The 17,134-nt window shown below is 48.5% G+C and overlaps 2 protein-coding genes across 2 annotated transcripts in view; both read left to right on the top strand.

The window, feature by feature from the left end:
• The first annotated feature begins 1,855 nt into the window (after window positions 1–1,855).
• Window positions 1,856–9,975, top strand: LOC135811463 (protein unc-93 homolog A-like). The gene is made up of 5 exons (XM_065324705.1): window positions 1,856–2,981; window positions 4,464–4,577; window positions 5,072–5,212; window positions 7,087–7,351; window positions 9,053–9,975. Exons 1-5 carry the CDS (start codon window positions 2,181–2,183, stop codon window positions 9,343–9,345), a joined length of 1,614 nt encoding a protein of 537 aa, XP_065180777.1. The 5' UTR covers window positions 1,856–2,180; the 3' UTR covers window positions 9,346–9,975.
• A 753-nt stretch (window positions 9,976–10,728) lies between these two features.
• The window catches only part of LOC135811465 (protein unc-93 homolog A-like), a 14,229-nt gene continuing 7,823 nt past the window's right edge, over window positions 10,729–17,134 (top strand). Inside the window, exon 1 of the mRNA XM_065324706.1 lies at window positions 10,729–11,749. Within this exon, the coding sequence (XP_065180778.1) occupies window positions 10,955–11,749 (795 nt within the window). The 5' untranslated portion in view covers window positions 10,729–10,954. The remainder of the gene's footprint in view (window positions 11,750–17,134) is intronic.

Below are 17,134 nucleotides of genomic sequence, written 5' to 3' on the forward strand. Positions count from 1 at the left end.
AAAGAGAGAATGTCAAAAAGAAGACGAACAGTATGAAGTTCAAATGGTTTTGAACACTCGTACCGATCGTACCATGCACCACCAACTATTCCACTTTCAATAAAATTAATCGTGACGCCATTTTGTTTTAACACGCATACGCGTATACGGTCCACTAGCACTATCCAGAAACACAACAGCTGAAGTGTATAGGTCTACATGACAATTTTTTCCGGCACAGTTTAAATAGTGGGAGGAAGGAAAAAGTCCACATAACATTCACACAGTCAAGAAAAAAATAAATTCTTTCGTTGCTACTTGAAGTTGAAGAAGTATGTCTTACACAAGTCAAAATTCAGACGGCATGGAGGACCTGATCAGCGAATCGCAAAAAGTGATCCAGCCTCAGAGTGCGAGGAAGCGCTGGAACGAAACCACTGATGTCAGTGATGACGATGATGAAGAGTTGGCACCTGCCAAAAAACCGCGGGAGCTAAGCCAGTCATCCAATGACGGGGAGGTATGGCATTGAGTGGAATCCCAGGCGGCAATTTCAGAGCCCCAGACTCTGGGCCAGAGTGGAACAGACGCCTCAGCTGGAACCGACGCCTAGCGCCTCCCAGACGGAGAATCCCTCGAGCCCTGATGTTCCTTGCGTCGGACGCGCCGGGAGTGTGGAAGAGGAAAATGTCCATCTGGACAGAGGACAAGTCAGGACGTGGGTGCGCCAGGCTCAGACTGTACGTCCGAACGCTAGGGGACAATGATTTGTGCCTGCTGATGGGAGCCATCGCGGACAGGCTTGGAAATGGATGGAGTCCCCTGTAAATAACTACGAACTAATTCAATTCAACACTTCATTCTAGATGCCTTCCTTCAATGAGCTACGTCTCCTTACGGCCTGAATGCTATTTCATTTTTGGCAGCAGACAGATGGAACATGCTTCCATCTGGATGTCGTCAAGCTAAGCCCCTTTCTGCATTTGTCACAAGCACCAAGTCATTCCTAGGGTTCCCAGTAAAAAGGCAACGCATGTTGGGAGTTCCCTAGTAAAATAATAAATTCTACTACAAGTACTACTAATAATTTAGTTTCATACTTCTTACAATAGACTTCCTCCCCATAAACCTAATCATGTTGTACTATTTGTAGCCCACTTGTTCCTTCACTTTTTCCAGTAATGAATTCATATAATTATTGAAATAATTATTATTTCAATAATTTGTGAGAATACTGGAGCCTGGTACGCTCACATAACTAAGAAGACTGTGTTGTCGCGCGCTTGGTGAGCGCCGCAGAGGGCTAGACGCGAGAATCCACGCGCAGAGGACTGGTGTCGTCACGATGCTGTAGACGTTGCTCAGCTACACAGACTACAAGTTAGTTAGTACAACCTGATGAGTGATGGCTGATGTAAATGGAGAGCTCGATCAATGCTGTGGCTGGTTCGGGAGAGATCTGCTATGCACGAAAAACAGCCTGGCATACATCCAGGTTTCATCTCAGCACTCGAGTCAGCAGCGCAGTGCTAGTGGATTGCGCATCATGATGAAGATAATGATTGTGCATGGCTGAGTCTCCTCGCCTCGGCTCAAGAGTCAAGGCGCAACGGCCCGATCAAACAAGGAGATTTCGCCGTTACTGCGTTAGCTTCGTTTCATCTCGTCTCGGCGATCACTGATCAAGTGATCATCAGAATTATGTACGAGGCTACTTTGAAAAGACTACAACTACTTACACACAAGTACAAGTGCTATATTTTCAGTGGGTGGACTGCATGCACGTGCAGTCTATTTTTGCATTGGTCTATGTACCAGATGTACTGATGATTATGTAGTCTGGTCGGACTGCACGACCGTAGGCGTAGATTCTGCCCCTACCAACAAGGAGTGCATGCTAGGATTCAACAGCTTGGTCGAGCAGGTCCAAGGAGCATCGTTACTGACGTTAGCGTATAGCGAGGAGATGAGACCGTCAAAGAAGCAAAGACCGTCCAATGACCCTACTACTTGTAGTAGTATAGTTTTTGGTATTAAAATATTATGTTGCACCGTCCGCAGGTGGTACATTATCAACCAGGGAGGCACAGGTTTCCTGAAAACTTGAAATGAGTATTGTAGATATTAGGCCTACGAAACGTTCCGAAATTTATTCCTGAAGAGCATCGCGGAACAAAGCGACCGCGACCATTTGCTGTGAAATGAATGAGCCGTCGATCTTGCGTGATGCGCTGGGAGACTGCATTCCCTGGCGACTGCGGAGGCGCTCCACAACTGCGAGGCAGGTAGCACTTCAGGTTCACACTCCCCACGCGTCTGGTGAAGATATCGCACGAGAACGTCATGGCTGCAGTATCTCTTCATCGCCTTCAGAAGCCGGATCTGGTGGTAGTCGACAGGGGTCGGGAAAATCCCTGACCGATACTGAGCGCAAGGATGCGAGAATCCACGCGCAGAACACACTGGTAACAATGCTATCGACTTTCTTCGTGAAAACACCGTTCTATGGCTTGCTGTACTTGGAGAGCTCCATCAATGCTGTTGGCGGTTTGGGAGAGATTTGCTACGCAATGTTCTTCATACCGGCGTTATTTAGTGTGACCCTGCTGGGACCATTGCTGACACGTCGGCTGGGGATTTATCGCGTGGTCCAACTCTCCCTGATCCCGTTTAGCGTATTTGTGACGTCACATTTCAAGATCATCCCTGGATATTTTCTGACGACGTGTGCCATGGTTGGCATGGTGAATATGATGCTTGGCTCCACCATGGTCCAAGTGGCGAACACTGGTGCGGCCGAATATGCCTCCATATATGGTATTGGTCCAGAGCGTGTCAGCCCGCGTTTCAATAGCATTGTGTACGGCGGCATTGTATCCAGCAGTCTGATGGGCTCGCTTATTTCATCACTGGTACTGCACAACTCCAGGCGATCATCTTCACCAGACCGCACTACTCAGCCTCTATGGGACTCGGGACAGTGTAATTATCCTGTTGAAACGGTGAGAACTGATCGACACAATCCATCATGTGAAGCTCTCATGCTGCAACTTCACCCCCGCCACACTGACAGGGCGATTGTGCTGGTGGGCAGGAGGGGGGGGGGGGGGGGGGGGGAGAAAACCTTTCCACCTCTCCACCACAGCGGCCACGGTGTGGTCTTGGGCAAGTAACGGTGATTGACTCTTGGTCTCAGGTAACACAGCGGTGAAACGGGTGACACGTCCTCGACTGGCCAATGCCTTGGGTGGAGAACAACAGGCTTGCCTTCATGTGGGATGCAGCATTGCCCCAGTTTGCAAAGCGGATGCATGCCAAAAAAACTTCGCAGAGTTGGCTCTTACCATGTTCTTAGTGTAAACATCAAAATTAATGAAGATTTAATCTTCATTAATTGAGGGTACAGTCAGACCACCTCGCTTATCCGGTCCTCTTTTATCCGGATCCCTCGCCATCCGGAAGAAAATCGTTGGTTACCGATTTACAGCACATGCCATGCATACATTACAGGTACGTATGTGTGTTCGATTATCCGGTTCCCTCGACTATCTGGATATTTCGTGGAAAACGGATGCGTGCGGTTATGCGAGGTCTGACTGTATCATCAAACATGATGACTGTGTTTGGCGGATGCTGGAATGCCCTCCCCCCCCCCCCCCTCCCCCTCTCCCAACCATGGCTGAAGGATAATGCATGGGTCTTGACCAAACACACCTGATGGGTCCTGAGTCCTTTATTTGGTCCCTTTGCATCTTTATGGGTATACCAGCATCTATAAGGTATAATTATAATGATGTGTGTATATGTGTGTGTGCGGCTAATGTCGGGGATCTCATGGTGCTGGGAACTCTGTCGTTTTTCTCCCGGCACAGCGCAACAATCTTTCGTCCTGGCATTTGTTTGTCTGTTTAAAACCGGCTGTCGTTTGTAGCAGTACTCTGCCTCTCGGCCCTTGGTGTTGTGCCTCGTGCTAGCTATTTGTCTGTTCTTCTTGACCCTTGTCGTGTTGTCTATTGTTGGCTGTCCTCTTCCCGTATCCATTCAACATATGCAAATCTGTGGGCATTTTTCATGTAGAAATTGCTGACATTGACGCGGAAATGCGATCAATAATAATAATAATAATAATAATAATATGCGTGTGTGTGTGTGTGTGTGTGTGTGTGTGTGTGTGTGTGTGTGTGTACTGGGGTGTGTGTGTGTACTGGTGTGTGTGTGTGTGTGTGTGTGTGTGTGTGTGTGTGCGTGTGTGTGTGTGTGTGTGTGTGTGTGTGTGTGTGTGTGTGTGTGTGCGTGTGTGTGTGCGTGTGTGTGTGTGTGTGTGTGTGTACAGGTGTGTGTGTGTGTACTGGTGTGTGTGTGTGTGTGTGTGTGCGTGTGTGTGTGTGTGTGTGTGTGTGTGTGTGTGTGTGTGTGCGTGTGTACAATGTATGTGTACATGTGCCATGTATGCATACATGGTTGCTTGCTTTTGTGTCGTGCAGCTCGTGATCTCTGGAAAAGATCGCAAGCTGCTATTGTCTATCTACCTTGGTGTAGGCATACTTGGTCTCCTCGTGTCACTTCTCCTGCGACAACCTTCAAAGACCGTCATCCAGGTACAGCCTCGTGTCCAAAGATAAATTTAATCCCGAAGCTATGGAAAAGACGCTACTTTAGAGGTGCTAGCCAGGGTCCACAGCACTTTGTTGTTGAGATAACTTGTATTGAATCCTGGCCTTCGAATAAAGAATACAAAAATCAACTCACATTGATGCCCAATTGGTGTAGGTCCGCCAAGTTGTGCATATCTTCAGCTTGGAGAAGCTGTAGAAAGAGAATGAATGCATGCAGCGCATTCAAATAATGGCAGTCTTCACTTGCGAATCTGCAGTGTGCTCACAATTTCGACGTTTTTCGGCATCTATCAAAAGCTGTGACTGCATTGATTCTTGCACACAGTGTGACATTGTAATGTCCAGTAAGAGTGTCTGTCGTATCGTACGTATGCTGATGTGATGACTGAAATAGATGACATCATGCATGTACGAAGTAGCTCTAATGACATCGTGTATGGTGTTTTATGATGTCATTCATGCTGTTATGCTGACAGGCCAAGTTGGCGAAATCCACAGTGTGGCAACAGGTCACCGCTACGCTGCGCTTGATCGGCAACATCGATTTGCTACTCCTGATACCGGTCTTCTTCGCAATAGGACTGCAGAAGGAAGCTCTGGGAAGCAACATCACTTCGGTAAATACTGTAAAGTCAGAAACTTTCTCTAGAGATTAAATTTCGCTATTTTCTCGACCATCACACATCCGCGAATATAAGTCGCCGCAAACCTCTCCGTACATTGATTGTAGACAGTACAAGATCCGACTGAAGAGATAGAATCGCAAAAGTTTCACATCGTGAACCAGCCCAATTTATGAAAACGCGAAATTTGCGCACCGCGAAAGTTTGTGGCTTTACAGTACGGCGGCATACAGCATACAGGTGATAAACATTTGAATGCAGCTGGGCCAATACCATCAGTCACACAGGCATGGGAGTACTGGTGGCCCCGTTAGTCGTATACTATTCCTTCTCTCCTCCGTACTAGAGAAATATAGGTTGGAGGTATGATGGAAGGGCCGTTAAGCTTTGGGCCTGCTAAATGGAAAGAATGCGAACTTTCAACTTCTATTCTAGCAAGGGGGGGGGGAGGCGTTTTGAACACTGGTGACTGTGTGAGAGCTCTACTGATGTCGGAGGAAAGCCACCATAAGTACATTGTTCTCGGTTGTTTCCTCGAACGTCCTACGTGGTGGACGGTCTCCTTTTCTTTTCACGGTCTTGCAGGGACTCGCCTCCACGCCCTCGGCTGCAAACAGCGCAAGCCCTGCGCTCAGCACGATTCACACACAGAGAACGAGGCCGATTAACGGCACTAAGTGTGTGTGGCATGCAGCGCCTGGCTCGTACCATGTAAAAAATATTTCACGGTTCGCATGAGACTCGGTTCATCTATATACCGTATTTTACCGGTTATAGGTCGACCCCGGTTATAGGTCGACCCCCCGTATCCGGAGGTCTTAATTATGTTTTTAAAGTGTTTGCCCAACGAAGCACTGCTAACCGCTCCCTGCTACTAACACATGAACAAATCACATAAACACTCCTCACTGGATTCTGAAACATCCCAATCCTTGAAACAGGCAAATAAACTTGGCAAAAATGCATACACATGGTGCACTCGTGTATTCAGTGCAGGTCATTTTTGGAAGATACCGATAATTCCCGGTTATAAGTCGAATCCCGGTTGTAAGTCGACCCCCACCTTTTCTCCTGCTATTTTCATCATAAAAGGTCGACTTATAACCGGAAAAATACGGTAGAGGCCAAGTTTTCCGCATCCGTAGGAACGCCACCACCCTTCAAGTATCAAGGCGCAGATGCAGCTCCTAAAGCGGTGGGAGGTGAGTAGATCAGCTCACCAGCATGTGGTCAAAGACCGAAAATCCCATTCATGTAGCACAGTACATAGTATAGTTCTGTTCATATACAAAATTTCGGCAGCTATTCAGTTTCGGCTATATTCAGCGCCGACCTAAAACGCCGAAATTGAAACGCTAATGGCGTTTTTCACATTGGCTTTGGTGATGTACTAGCATTAACCCTGTGCCGAAAATATATTGCTGCCGAAATGTCGAAAATCGTGAAATGCAGAAATTTTCCGGCCAACATTTTGTATATTTACAGTGCAAGAGTACAAGGTGAACAACTCCAAACTTTCTTGTCCTGTGTTTTTGTGTGTGTGGGGGGGGGGGGGTATGTGTGTGTGTGTGGGGGGGGGGGGCCCTCTCCCGGGGGACTCACGTGACCAGTTTTGGCAGTGAGCAACAAGTACAGTACAGTGTGTGTGTGTGTGTGTGTGTGCGTGCGTGCGTGCGTGCGTGCGTGCGTGCGTGCGTGTGCTGTTGAATGGTGTAATCCCGGCACAAGTTGCTATGTCTAACATAGCTGTTCGCTATCATCGCTTCCGCGATGGGCATGTCTGAGGTGTGTGTGTGTGTGTGGTGTGTGTGTGTGTGTGCGTGTGTGTGCGTGTGTGTGTGTGTGTTTGCTGTGTGCTCACCGTATAGTTCTTCATAACGCCATGCCTCGGAGTGGGGTACGTCGGCTATTCGCTGGTCTGCTACAGCACGGGCAACTTCCTGGGTTTGCTGATCATTCCGACGATGATGAAACACGCCAACAAGGTCCTCGTCATCCTCGGTGCCATGCTGGTGCAGCTGAGCGTTATGCTGACACTGCTGCTATGGCAACCAACGGAGAACATGCCCCTGCTGTTTGGACTGGTGGCGATGTGGGGGATCGGTGATGCCATGTGGAATGTGCCTATAACAGGTAAGCAATGCGGTGTCGATTAGCCGTTAGTTGTGTGAACAAAGAGTTGTGATGAGAAAATACTTAAAAATACCATGCCGATTTGTGTGATGAGGCAGAACACTGCTTGCAGTTTTAGAAGGAGCGTGCCGTGCCAGTGATGTATAAGGTGTGCGTGCCTGCGTTTGTTGACTGCCAGTCAGACTGACTAACACACACAGTTAGTTGCAGTCTGGGCCTCTAACAAAACTGCTCCATGCACCAGGGTGCAGAGTAGTATCTACAAACACAGGAGACACGAGAGACCGATTTGTTCTAACGTAACATTTCACGCCCTGGTGGATCATCAAATCGCTCAGGGCATGAAGCCTTAAAAGTTACAGCTAAACGGCCTCTTGTCTCATGTATTCGTGTGTACTGACTGTAAAGACAGCTGATTCCCCGGCACACACACACACACACACACACACACACACACACACACACACGCACATCATGAGCTGCATCCAACACCTTGAATGTGATGGCCTGCGGTGTTGCTGTGGATATGGAGAAGTCAACTTGACCTGACTCCAATGCCAAAGAAAACTGAGCTCGAGAGTTCAGTGACTGGTAGAATTTTTTGCGGTAGCACTTTGACAAAGGTCTGTTCTACCCACATGCTGGGTACCCAAGAATTGGGGGGGGGGGGGGGGTCGCCTCCTAGCCTAGGCCGTTTTTATTTTCATGTACTGTAGTCTTTGCAAAGTTAACTCTCCGTGTATGATGTACTAAGTAACTTGATGAAATTCTAGCCTGCTCGTTCTTCGGTGGTCCGTTCTTCGGTGGTCCGTTCTTCGGTGGTCCGTTCTTCGGTGGTCCGTTCGTCCGTTCTTCGGTGGTCCGTTCGTCCGTTCTTCGGTGGTCCTTTCTTCGGTGGTGCGTTCTTCGGTGCTCCGTTCTTCGGTGGTCCGTTCGTCCGTTCCTCGGTGGTCCGTTCTTCGGTGGTCCGTTCTTCGGTGCTCCGTTCTTCGGTGCTCCGTTCTTCGGTGCTCCGTTCTTCGGTGCTCCGTTCTTCGGTGCTCCGTTCTTCGGTGCTCCGTTCTTCGGTGGTCCGTTCTTCGGTGGTCCGTTCTGTCCGTTCTTCGGTGCTCCGTTCTTCGGTGGTCCGTTCTTCGGTGCTCCGTTCTTCGGTGCTCCGTTCTTCGGTGCTCCGTTCTTCGGTGCTCCGTTCTTCGTTGGTCCGTTCTTTGGTGCTCCGTTCTTCGTTGGTCCGTTCTTCGGTGCTCCGTTCTTCGTTGGTCCGTTCTTCGGTGCTCCGTTCTTCGTTGGTCCGTTCTTCGGTGCTCCGTTCTTCGGTACCCGGCAGTACTGTAGCACTGCTTGAAAAGTTGCAAGTGACACCTTGAGCTCTGAGGGCAGAGGTGTTCATACAACTACGGGCATGCAATAGCTGGTCGGACTTTGAAGCCAGCCGTGATAGCTATTGTGTTGTGTTGGGAGAGCTCTCGCCTAGGAGTGATGTCTATGGCTGTGTCGGCATCTGAGTACAATTATTGCAACACCAGCGGCAATTCAACCGCATTTGGAGGGGGAGGGGGGGGGGGATACACCCAAGTAGTACACCTGTTTGCAGTGGGGGGGGGGGGGGGGGACAGGCCATGCACCCAATACACCCATGGATACTAACAGTAACTTGAGAAAGTGTTTTTGTCTCTTGTCCCTATCATTCCTATTCTGCAGTTATCCTTGGTGCTGTGTTCACACACGACCAAGAGGCTGCCTCGGCTAACTACAAGATGTGGCAAGGCATGGCTAGCGGTGTGGCAGCGTTCTACAGCCAGAGGATAGGCCGCTGTACTGGTGAGCTGCGTGTCAAGTTTGTATACCACATCTTAATGTCGGTGCTTGGTGCCGTGATGTTCTGCATCGTGGAGTGGAGGCTGATGCAGCGACGGCGGCAGAAGAACAAGGAGATTCGGGGCGGGGAAGAAAGCTTTGAGCTGCTCGCCGTGCCTGAACAAGATACCATGTAGATTTTCAATTGAGCGGGCATTCACCGTTTAGCTACAGGAATATTGGTGCGTTTCATCTGATCAATGAACTCAACCAGTGTTCTTTCACTCATTTTTCTGCCGGTTTAGTCGAATTTGAACTTGGATATTGAGCCTAATAGCACACATATCTAGTTTACTTTTTACTCGATCTGCGGACAGAACTGTTTCGTCCTTCGTGGACTCGTCAGCGTGGAACCGAGAAAATGAGGCTGAACCTGATAGCAATGAAAAAAATCTTTCCAAAGCCAGACTTAAACCAGGAACTAATTATATCAACCATACACAATGCTGTTAGCTCTGTTTTGAAATTTTAAGTCAATTGTAACATTTTTTTCTTTATAGTCCTCAGAAACCTTCAGCACCACCACTACCGGCGAAAACACATCCGCTGCTGCTACCATAACCGCATTGCTGTCTTGACTAACCCATCGTTGATAGACAACAACCCCAATTGAGACTGAGAGAAAAATTCCAACCTTGATCAACTAATACTTTAATTTTTTTCCAGTGAACGAACCTCAGTTCTGTGTTGATTTCTTGAATCTACAGATGTGCTTTAATACCGAAGAGATATTCTGTTTGTGATGAGAATACATGCCAATCATCTCATCTTGATTTGGTCTGGACCGTCCCGATATTGAGATGGGAGCCTGACGTTGACTTCCCGCCCGATGACCAAAACATACCGTTGTGTCCCCGAATGGAATATTTGCTTCGAAAGATGTTCCCAGATGTGGACTGTAAAAAATAATTTCCAAGCTGTTAGTACGGGCAGTGTGTGCCGTAGGCAGTTACAGTCTCCTACAGAGCCTGGGAAGAATACCATGATAACGGCATGGAGAGACATCAAAGACAAAAGATGCATGAAGAGCATGCGCATGCCTCGGCTATATTTCATGTACATACATGTATAAACTGTAATTTGTTAAAACTTTGCTAACTTAACTCACTGTTCCGGATTTCAGGTTTGCAAAGGTTGGCAGGTGCGGATACTGTACCTGGTAGTTATTGTACACCAATGACAATGTACACGTTTCGTTATGAGTATGATCTGAGCTGCGACCGCGAGTGTCAACATGTCTGAACTAACTACTGGACTGAAGTCAGTTTTTACAGCTCAGGTGATCACACTTGACTGTTTTATTTACATGACATTGACATTGTACTTGTGTGTGTAAAAAAAATTGTAACGTGAGTACATCTATCTACACACAGTACAGACTCAGTGCAATGGTAAAATAACACTGACGTGACCAGGTGACCTGATCATGGCACGCTAGCGCTGGGACATACACGTAGATCTACGTCTAGAGAAAACTCTGAGTGACTCCAAATAAAATAATTCTTTGCAATGATTGAAAGCAGCATCCATTCGCAAGGTAGATCTACACCGTAATCATTGCATGGTAAAAAGTTCACGCTAGCATGGTTAGCGAGTATGCGAGGATAACAAAGTTCCCAGGACAGGAGATAGGAGTTCCCATTGTACTCTACGGGAGCGATATGGCTTTTCGGACATGATTTCAGGACTAAAATCACCTGATTGAATGAGGAGTCTTTGGGACGACCACTCGCTATCTGGAGGGAAATGAATGAGCCGTCCATTCTGCGTGATGCGTTCGGCCACTACATTCCCTTGCGATTTGGATTGTGGACGCGCTCTAGAAGAGAAAGAATCCACCGGCGAGCTGACATTGTCCATGCCCATGGTGAAAACATCGCCAGGGAGCATGGCACAATTTCTTCGTCACCTTCAGAAGCTGTGCGAGGGAGCAGAGGATTGGTTGAGGGAAAACGCCTCACCGACGAGGAGCGCAAGAATGCGAGAATCCACGCACAGAACACACTGGTGACGATGCTGTCAGCGTTGCTGATCTGCACACCGCTGTACGGTCTCCAGTACTTGGAGAGCTCGATCAATGCTGTGGGTGGTTTGGGAGAGATCTGCTATGCGCTCCTGTATGTACCAGCGTTGTTTAGTGTAACATTGCTGGGACCATTGCTTGCACACCGCCTGGGCATCTATCGTGTTCTGCAACTCTCGCTGGTCCCGTTCGTCATACTCACAACTTCGCATTTCAAGATCGTCCCTGGGTATTTTCTGACGACGTGCGCCATGGTTGGCATGGTGAATATGATGCTCGGTTCCGCCATGGTCCAAGTGGCGAACATTGGCGCCACAGAATACGCCGCCATATATGGCATTGGTGCGGAGCGCGTCAGTCCGCGTTTCAACAGCATTGTGTACAGCGGGATAGGAGGGGCCACTCTAACTGGTTCGCTCGTTTCATCACTCGTCCTGCACAACTCCAAGAGCGTGCCGTCGGCGGAGTACTCAAGACCTCTCTGGGATTCGGGACAGTGCAATTTCCCAGTGGAAACGGTGAGCACGTCAGCTCCCATTGCCGCTCTTGGCATTGATTAAATGTTGTGATTTCTTAGTGCTGAGTATGAAGATACCAGTGCGTGATAGATAGGACAGTTTGAAACGATCGTGAAATTTCTTTGCGGCTTTGCCCAGTCTGCATGTATCCGGAATCATTCGCTGGATGATTTCAGTCTAATCTTCCAAAATGTGCACTCGCTCCAAGCCGATGAGGGGAAGATAACTGCCATACTTGCCAGATTCAGATTAATCTAGCCAGTAGTTGTCAAGTAAATTGTAAGCACTAGTTTGAGGGAAAGACGCAAACGGGAAAGGTCTGAAGAAAAAATTGACTGTCACCACCAGGACTCGAACCAGGGACCCTCGCTTGTAGCCAGCGATGCTCTAACCACTGAGCTATGGCGTAGTCGTCACCCCAGCAGGGACTTGTAAGCGTAAAGATAAACTCAGCCAATAGTCCAAAGGGTAAGGAGGTGGTAGAGACCTCCTGTTTCCTTGAGCTGGACACAGTGAAGACTGGTGTGATATTGTATGTACTTCAGAGTACATGGATCAAATTGTACCACATTATTCATACAATTGGCACGCTCAGTTTGCTAGCGCTAATATGTAGTCTGTACATAAGGCATTTCCTTACGTGCATTGGGCACACAAACACACACACACACACACACACGCACACGCATACATCCATGTGCATATACGCACACGTGCATATACGCACACGTGCACATACGCACACACGAACATAGACACACCCACACATAGACACACGCATATCCATGTACGAACACAATAACTATAATAATTTGTACGTGTGTATTATACACACACGTACTTGAAGAATACTCGTCATATAATTCTAATATCAGCATGAGATCCCACTAGAGGGGAAACTAGTGAATTGCAAAAAACATATACAGTCAACTTGGCTTATAACGACACTCGGCGGGGCATCAGAAAAGTGTCCTTATTCGCGAAGTGTCGTTATACCCGAAGTCTCATTATAATGTATTCCAGTGGGATGGGACTTTGCTCTGGGCATGGAAATTCTGTCGTTTTTCGCGAATTGTCGTTATATCCGCAGTCGTTATTAGCGAAGTTGACTGTAAACAATACAACACTATTACTAGATGCAAATATTTGCCGAGAAACTTGCCATCAGTAAAGACATTGCACTATGCACAAGTATGAACTATGTGAGTGGCAAGGTGATGATGCTATGAATATTAGTTCTCAATAAACATTTTCATCTGCGTTTTCTATTCTCTCATTTCTACTCACTCTATACAACAAACATTTTAATAAAATTCACTAAACAATCTACAAACAGACATACAATGTATATTGTACAGTTGTGACATGTGAAATCCGACACTTGCCATAGGGGACAGCGCCACAAATGGGCACAAATGATGTAATGCACTGCACCTAATTTATACTATAGAGCCGTATGCATCCCAAACAGATCGAAAGGTCACAGCGTAGATACACACAGTTCACAAACATGGTACACATAAGGAGTATTGGTATCCAATCCCCATTCATTTTTGCCAGCACCTTTTGAACCTTGACTGTGATGAGTACGAGTTTTGTCATCAGACAGATAAAGTTGTATGTACCACATGTACTACGTATGCAGGGGCTGCGCACTGCATGGTGCAGTCCCTTATGCCGAGTGTCGGATTTCACTTGCCACAACTGTACATGTACCGTAAAGTACCGTTGATCCGCCCCCACGCCATGTCGCTTCCCAGCTGGGTTTTCTGCAGGGGGCGGGAATTAGATCAAGGCTGTCAAGTGCAGTACGATGTACAACAATGTAGAAGTTCAGACTCGATGTGTTGGATTGTGCACATTTTGATCCTGGATTGGCAAGTATTGTGTACAGCAGTGCATGCGTCGGTTCAACATCGTATTTCGTTGTATACGCCGAAGTCGCTTCACAAGGAGAAAATCGACAGGGGGCGGGAATTAGAGAGGGGGCGCTCTGGCGGTACTTTACGGTACATGCAAGGACATGATCACACATATCAACTAAAACCACATCAGCAAAAACGAAAAGTTTTATGATGGAAATTCTCTCAGCAACAGTCCAGAATTATCGAAAAAAATCAAGGAGCGAAAACATCTAGTTACAGGGTCCAAAGTCTAAAGGTCAAAGGTCAACACAGTGATCCCTCAAACTGACTGAAAATGAAGGAAGAAATGTCCATCGGCAACACAAACGTACAGACACACATGCACACACACACACAGGCACACACACACACATACACATACACGCTCAAGTATAAAAAACATACACACACTTACAAGCACGCAGACGCCGCAATACTACCACTCATGCACAAACACATACGCAAAACTAATGCACTTATAATCACATACACAGAAGGACTCTATACCAGAGGAGGAAGTGATAGACGAAAACGAAGCTTTCTGCATAAGGACAGAAATCCGTCCATGTCAATCCTCTCATCTCCTCATTCCTCACGCTCACTATCTCCTTCATCGCCGTACTCGTCTTCTTCTCCGGCATTCTCCACTTCGTCGTACCAGCGACCTCCGACATACTGCACATTCAGATCATCTCTGGCCATGGCACTTAGAGATTCACGCATCCGTGGAGACACTAGAGCTCTTTCAGGCATCACCAGCTCCTTCAGAGACGAGCAGCTCTCAACAGCGGCAGCGAACAGCGTTGTTTCGTCGTCAGCATTTCGGAAATCATTCCTCACCACTCTGAGCACGGAGAGATTGGGCAGACTGGGCAGCAGGGATGCAAGCGCTGGCAGAGCTCCCGACGAGAGGCAGTCGTCGTCCAGGTACAGCTTCTCTAGGCGTCGGCACTGACTCAGCTCACCACGAATGGTTTCCAGGAAATCTCCAGTTAGCTCATTGCGACGGAGTGAGAGGAACTCCAAACTCTCGTGTTGCTGTTGAATGATTCTACTGACGATCGTAGCGGAGTTCTGCTTCATCCCAACCTTGTCCAGATCCAGCACTTCCAGCCTCAGTGTTCCTAACAATGGTGCTAGCTGGGTTAGACTTTCCATATCCAGTACGTAGTTACGGAGACCGACGTACTGGAGATCTGGGCAGCTGCTGCAGACGGTGGTGATGACGTCAAGGTTGACTGCTGGATCGGTGCACTTTTGACCTCCGAATTGCACTCCCAGCAGTCCCGTACAGCGGTGTGTGTTGCTGTGGACGGTGGCCATAGCATTGCTGCTGAAGAGGTTGCGGGATGTGTATAGGTATCGCAGTGTTGATGTGTTGGATGCGATACACGCTGCGATATGGGTCGTGTGACGATCTGTTAGGTTGTTCAGTGGCAGGTTGATGCAAGTAAGATTGCGTAGTAGAGCCATGCCATCAGCCATGCATCCGTACCCAGTATCACCTATACCACAGTTGTACAGGCTGATGCGGATGATGAACTGGTGGTGGTGAATCACGACTGCGTTGATGGCCTGGCAATCGGATGGCGTTAGAGGAACGTCCGCGAAATCTACTCCGTACTGCTTGATGATGGCTTGCATGCTGGGGATGTCTTCGATGCTGCTTTGCTTGGCGTGGACGTGCTCGGCGAAGACCCGGAAGGCGTAGAGGATTCGTTGCTTTCGTTCCGCTGCACTGACGCTGTCCTGGGCTGCGTTTGGCTCAGCTGCTTCGTCGGATGGAGGAACTGGAGGTAGCTTGGACGTGGGAGTGACGGTGAAGCATCGAATGGCCGATCCTTGTGCCTCGTTGGCCACGCAGTCGTGCAGAATTTGTGTACTGGCACTCGGGACCCGATCTGTCCAAATGGCTAGCAATGAACGAACGAAATCCTGGCAGGTGATTTTAGTGGCGGCTGGGTCAATCTTGCGGCGGACCACTTCCGAAGCAGACGCCAGGTCGATCCTACCAGCCAGCAACTCTTCTGCAAGATGCTCTGCTTCATCCAGCGAGAGAAAGGAGGAAACGTGGTCGGCCCATGCCATGATGTGGTCGTGTGTTGTGAAGAGAAAACACGTCATGTTGTGACTCTCTGCTCCTGTGGAATGCTGGTCGGTATCCCGTGGCTGAGTAGACGATGCGGACTGAGGATTGACAATGGCTTCGATCAACACATTGACGGACTCACTGTCTACCTCAGTGGCCAGTAAGCGCCAAAACATGTTGAGGCTACCTGTGAATGCTCCAAGTCGCTGCACAAGCCAGGCGACGTCAGCTGCACTGGGAGAGCGGCTAGCGATGTAGCGAGCTGCTAGAGCTTCCTGAAGTGCCAGGTGGCTGAAACGCCACTGAGCCCTGGACTGTGGTGATGCCTCCTTGTGGCAGGCGATAAGCATGCCGAGTGTGCGAGCTGCCGATGACAGGGAAAACATGTTGAAATCGGCATCCGTGAAGACGACTTTTCGACGGACGAGCATGTTAAAAGCGAACTGGGAGAGATCATGTAGATTTTCCTGCACATCATGGGGAACATCATCCCAATCGGTGTATTGCTCACCATCATGCACTGGCTTTGATTTCTGCTGCCGCAGTATATGAAGGATCAGCGTGTTGAAGATTGCAGACAGCGTGTTGGGCAGACGATGGCTGTGTCGGTAGAGGCTGCAGATTGCTTTGGCGAAAAACGGTGTGCGCATCATTGTGGCCAGCCCTGGGTTGCTGCGAAGCTCTGCTAGCAACTTGGCTGCATCGTCTGCCGACAGAACATTGTAAATGTAGTGCTCCAAACCCTCCTTCTCGAAGCCCAGCAGCTCCAGACGTCGATGGAAGACTATCTCACTGCTTTGTGTCAGCTTCATTGCTTCTGCTGAATGGCGTGACGTGATGATCAGGTTGATTCCCGGCAATTCTTTGCCCCGGATGATGTCGATCATGAACAGGCTGCAGTCGGCGAGTTTTATCTCGTCGAGGCCGTCGAGAATGATGCAGACAGACTCAGGATGATTGCAAACAAAATCAATGACTTCAGCCTGCTCACCTGGTTTTATGATGCCGTGATTTTGCAAATCCAGCAGCTCAGCGATGCTTGTGGTATTGCGCACTTCTGCAAAGCGCAGCTCCAGTGCACGCAGGACAGCGATGTGTGGCCAGATTTGCCCTCTTGCCCATTCATACGGACCCTTCTTGGTGAAGAGCATGGTTTTGCCTGCTCCAGCCGATGAGAAGGCAATGGTACGAAAAGTCTCCCCGCGCATGCGTTTTCGCATGGCTTTCTTGACAGTGAGGATTTCGGCAAGTTTCATTTTGCGCAGCTTCCTAGCCTCAGTCGCAAATGAATGAGCCAGCTGCTCATTGCCCGCAGTTGTGCCAAGTCTCTCTGCTTCACACATCCTAGTGTTTAACTGCTGCTTGGACACCACATGGAGATCAGCGTAAAGC

The sequence above is a fragment of the Sycon ciliatum genome, chromosome 3 (genome assembly GCF_964019385.1).
Source record: "Sycon ciliatum chromosome 3, ocSycCili1.1, whole genome shotgun sequence".
NCBI lineage: Eukaryota > Metazoa > Porifera > Calcarea > Leucosolenida > Sycettidae > Sycon > Sycon ciliatum.

Excerpts from the sequence above, each read along its gene's own strand:
- LOC135811463 (XM_065324705.1), top strand. The coding sequence starts at position 2,181 with ATGAATGAGCCGTCGATCTTGCGTGATGCGCTGGGAGACTGCATTCCC. Across the intron at positions 4,578-5,071 it reads CTTCAAAGACCGTCATCCAG|GCCAAGTTGGCGAAATCCAC; the intron begins GTACAGCCTCGT and ends TTATGCTGACAG. Across the intron at positions 5,213-7,086 it reads TGGGAAGCAACATCACTTCG|TTCTTCATAACGCCATGCCT; the intron begins GTAAATACTGTA and ends CTCACCGTATAG.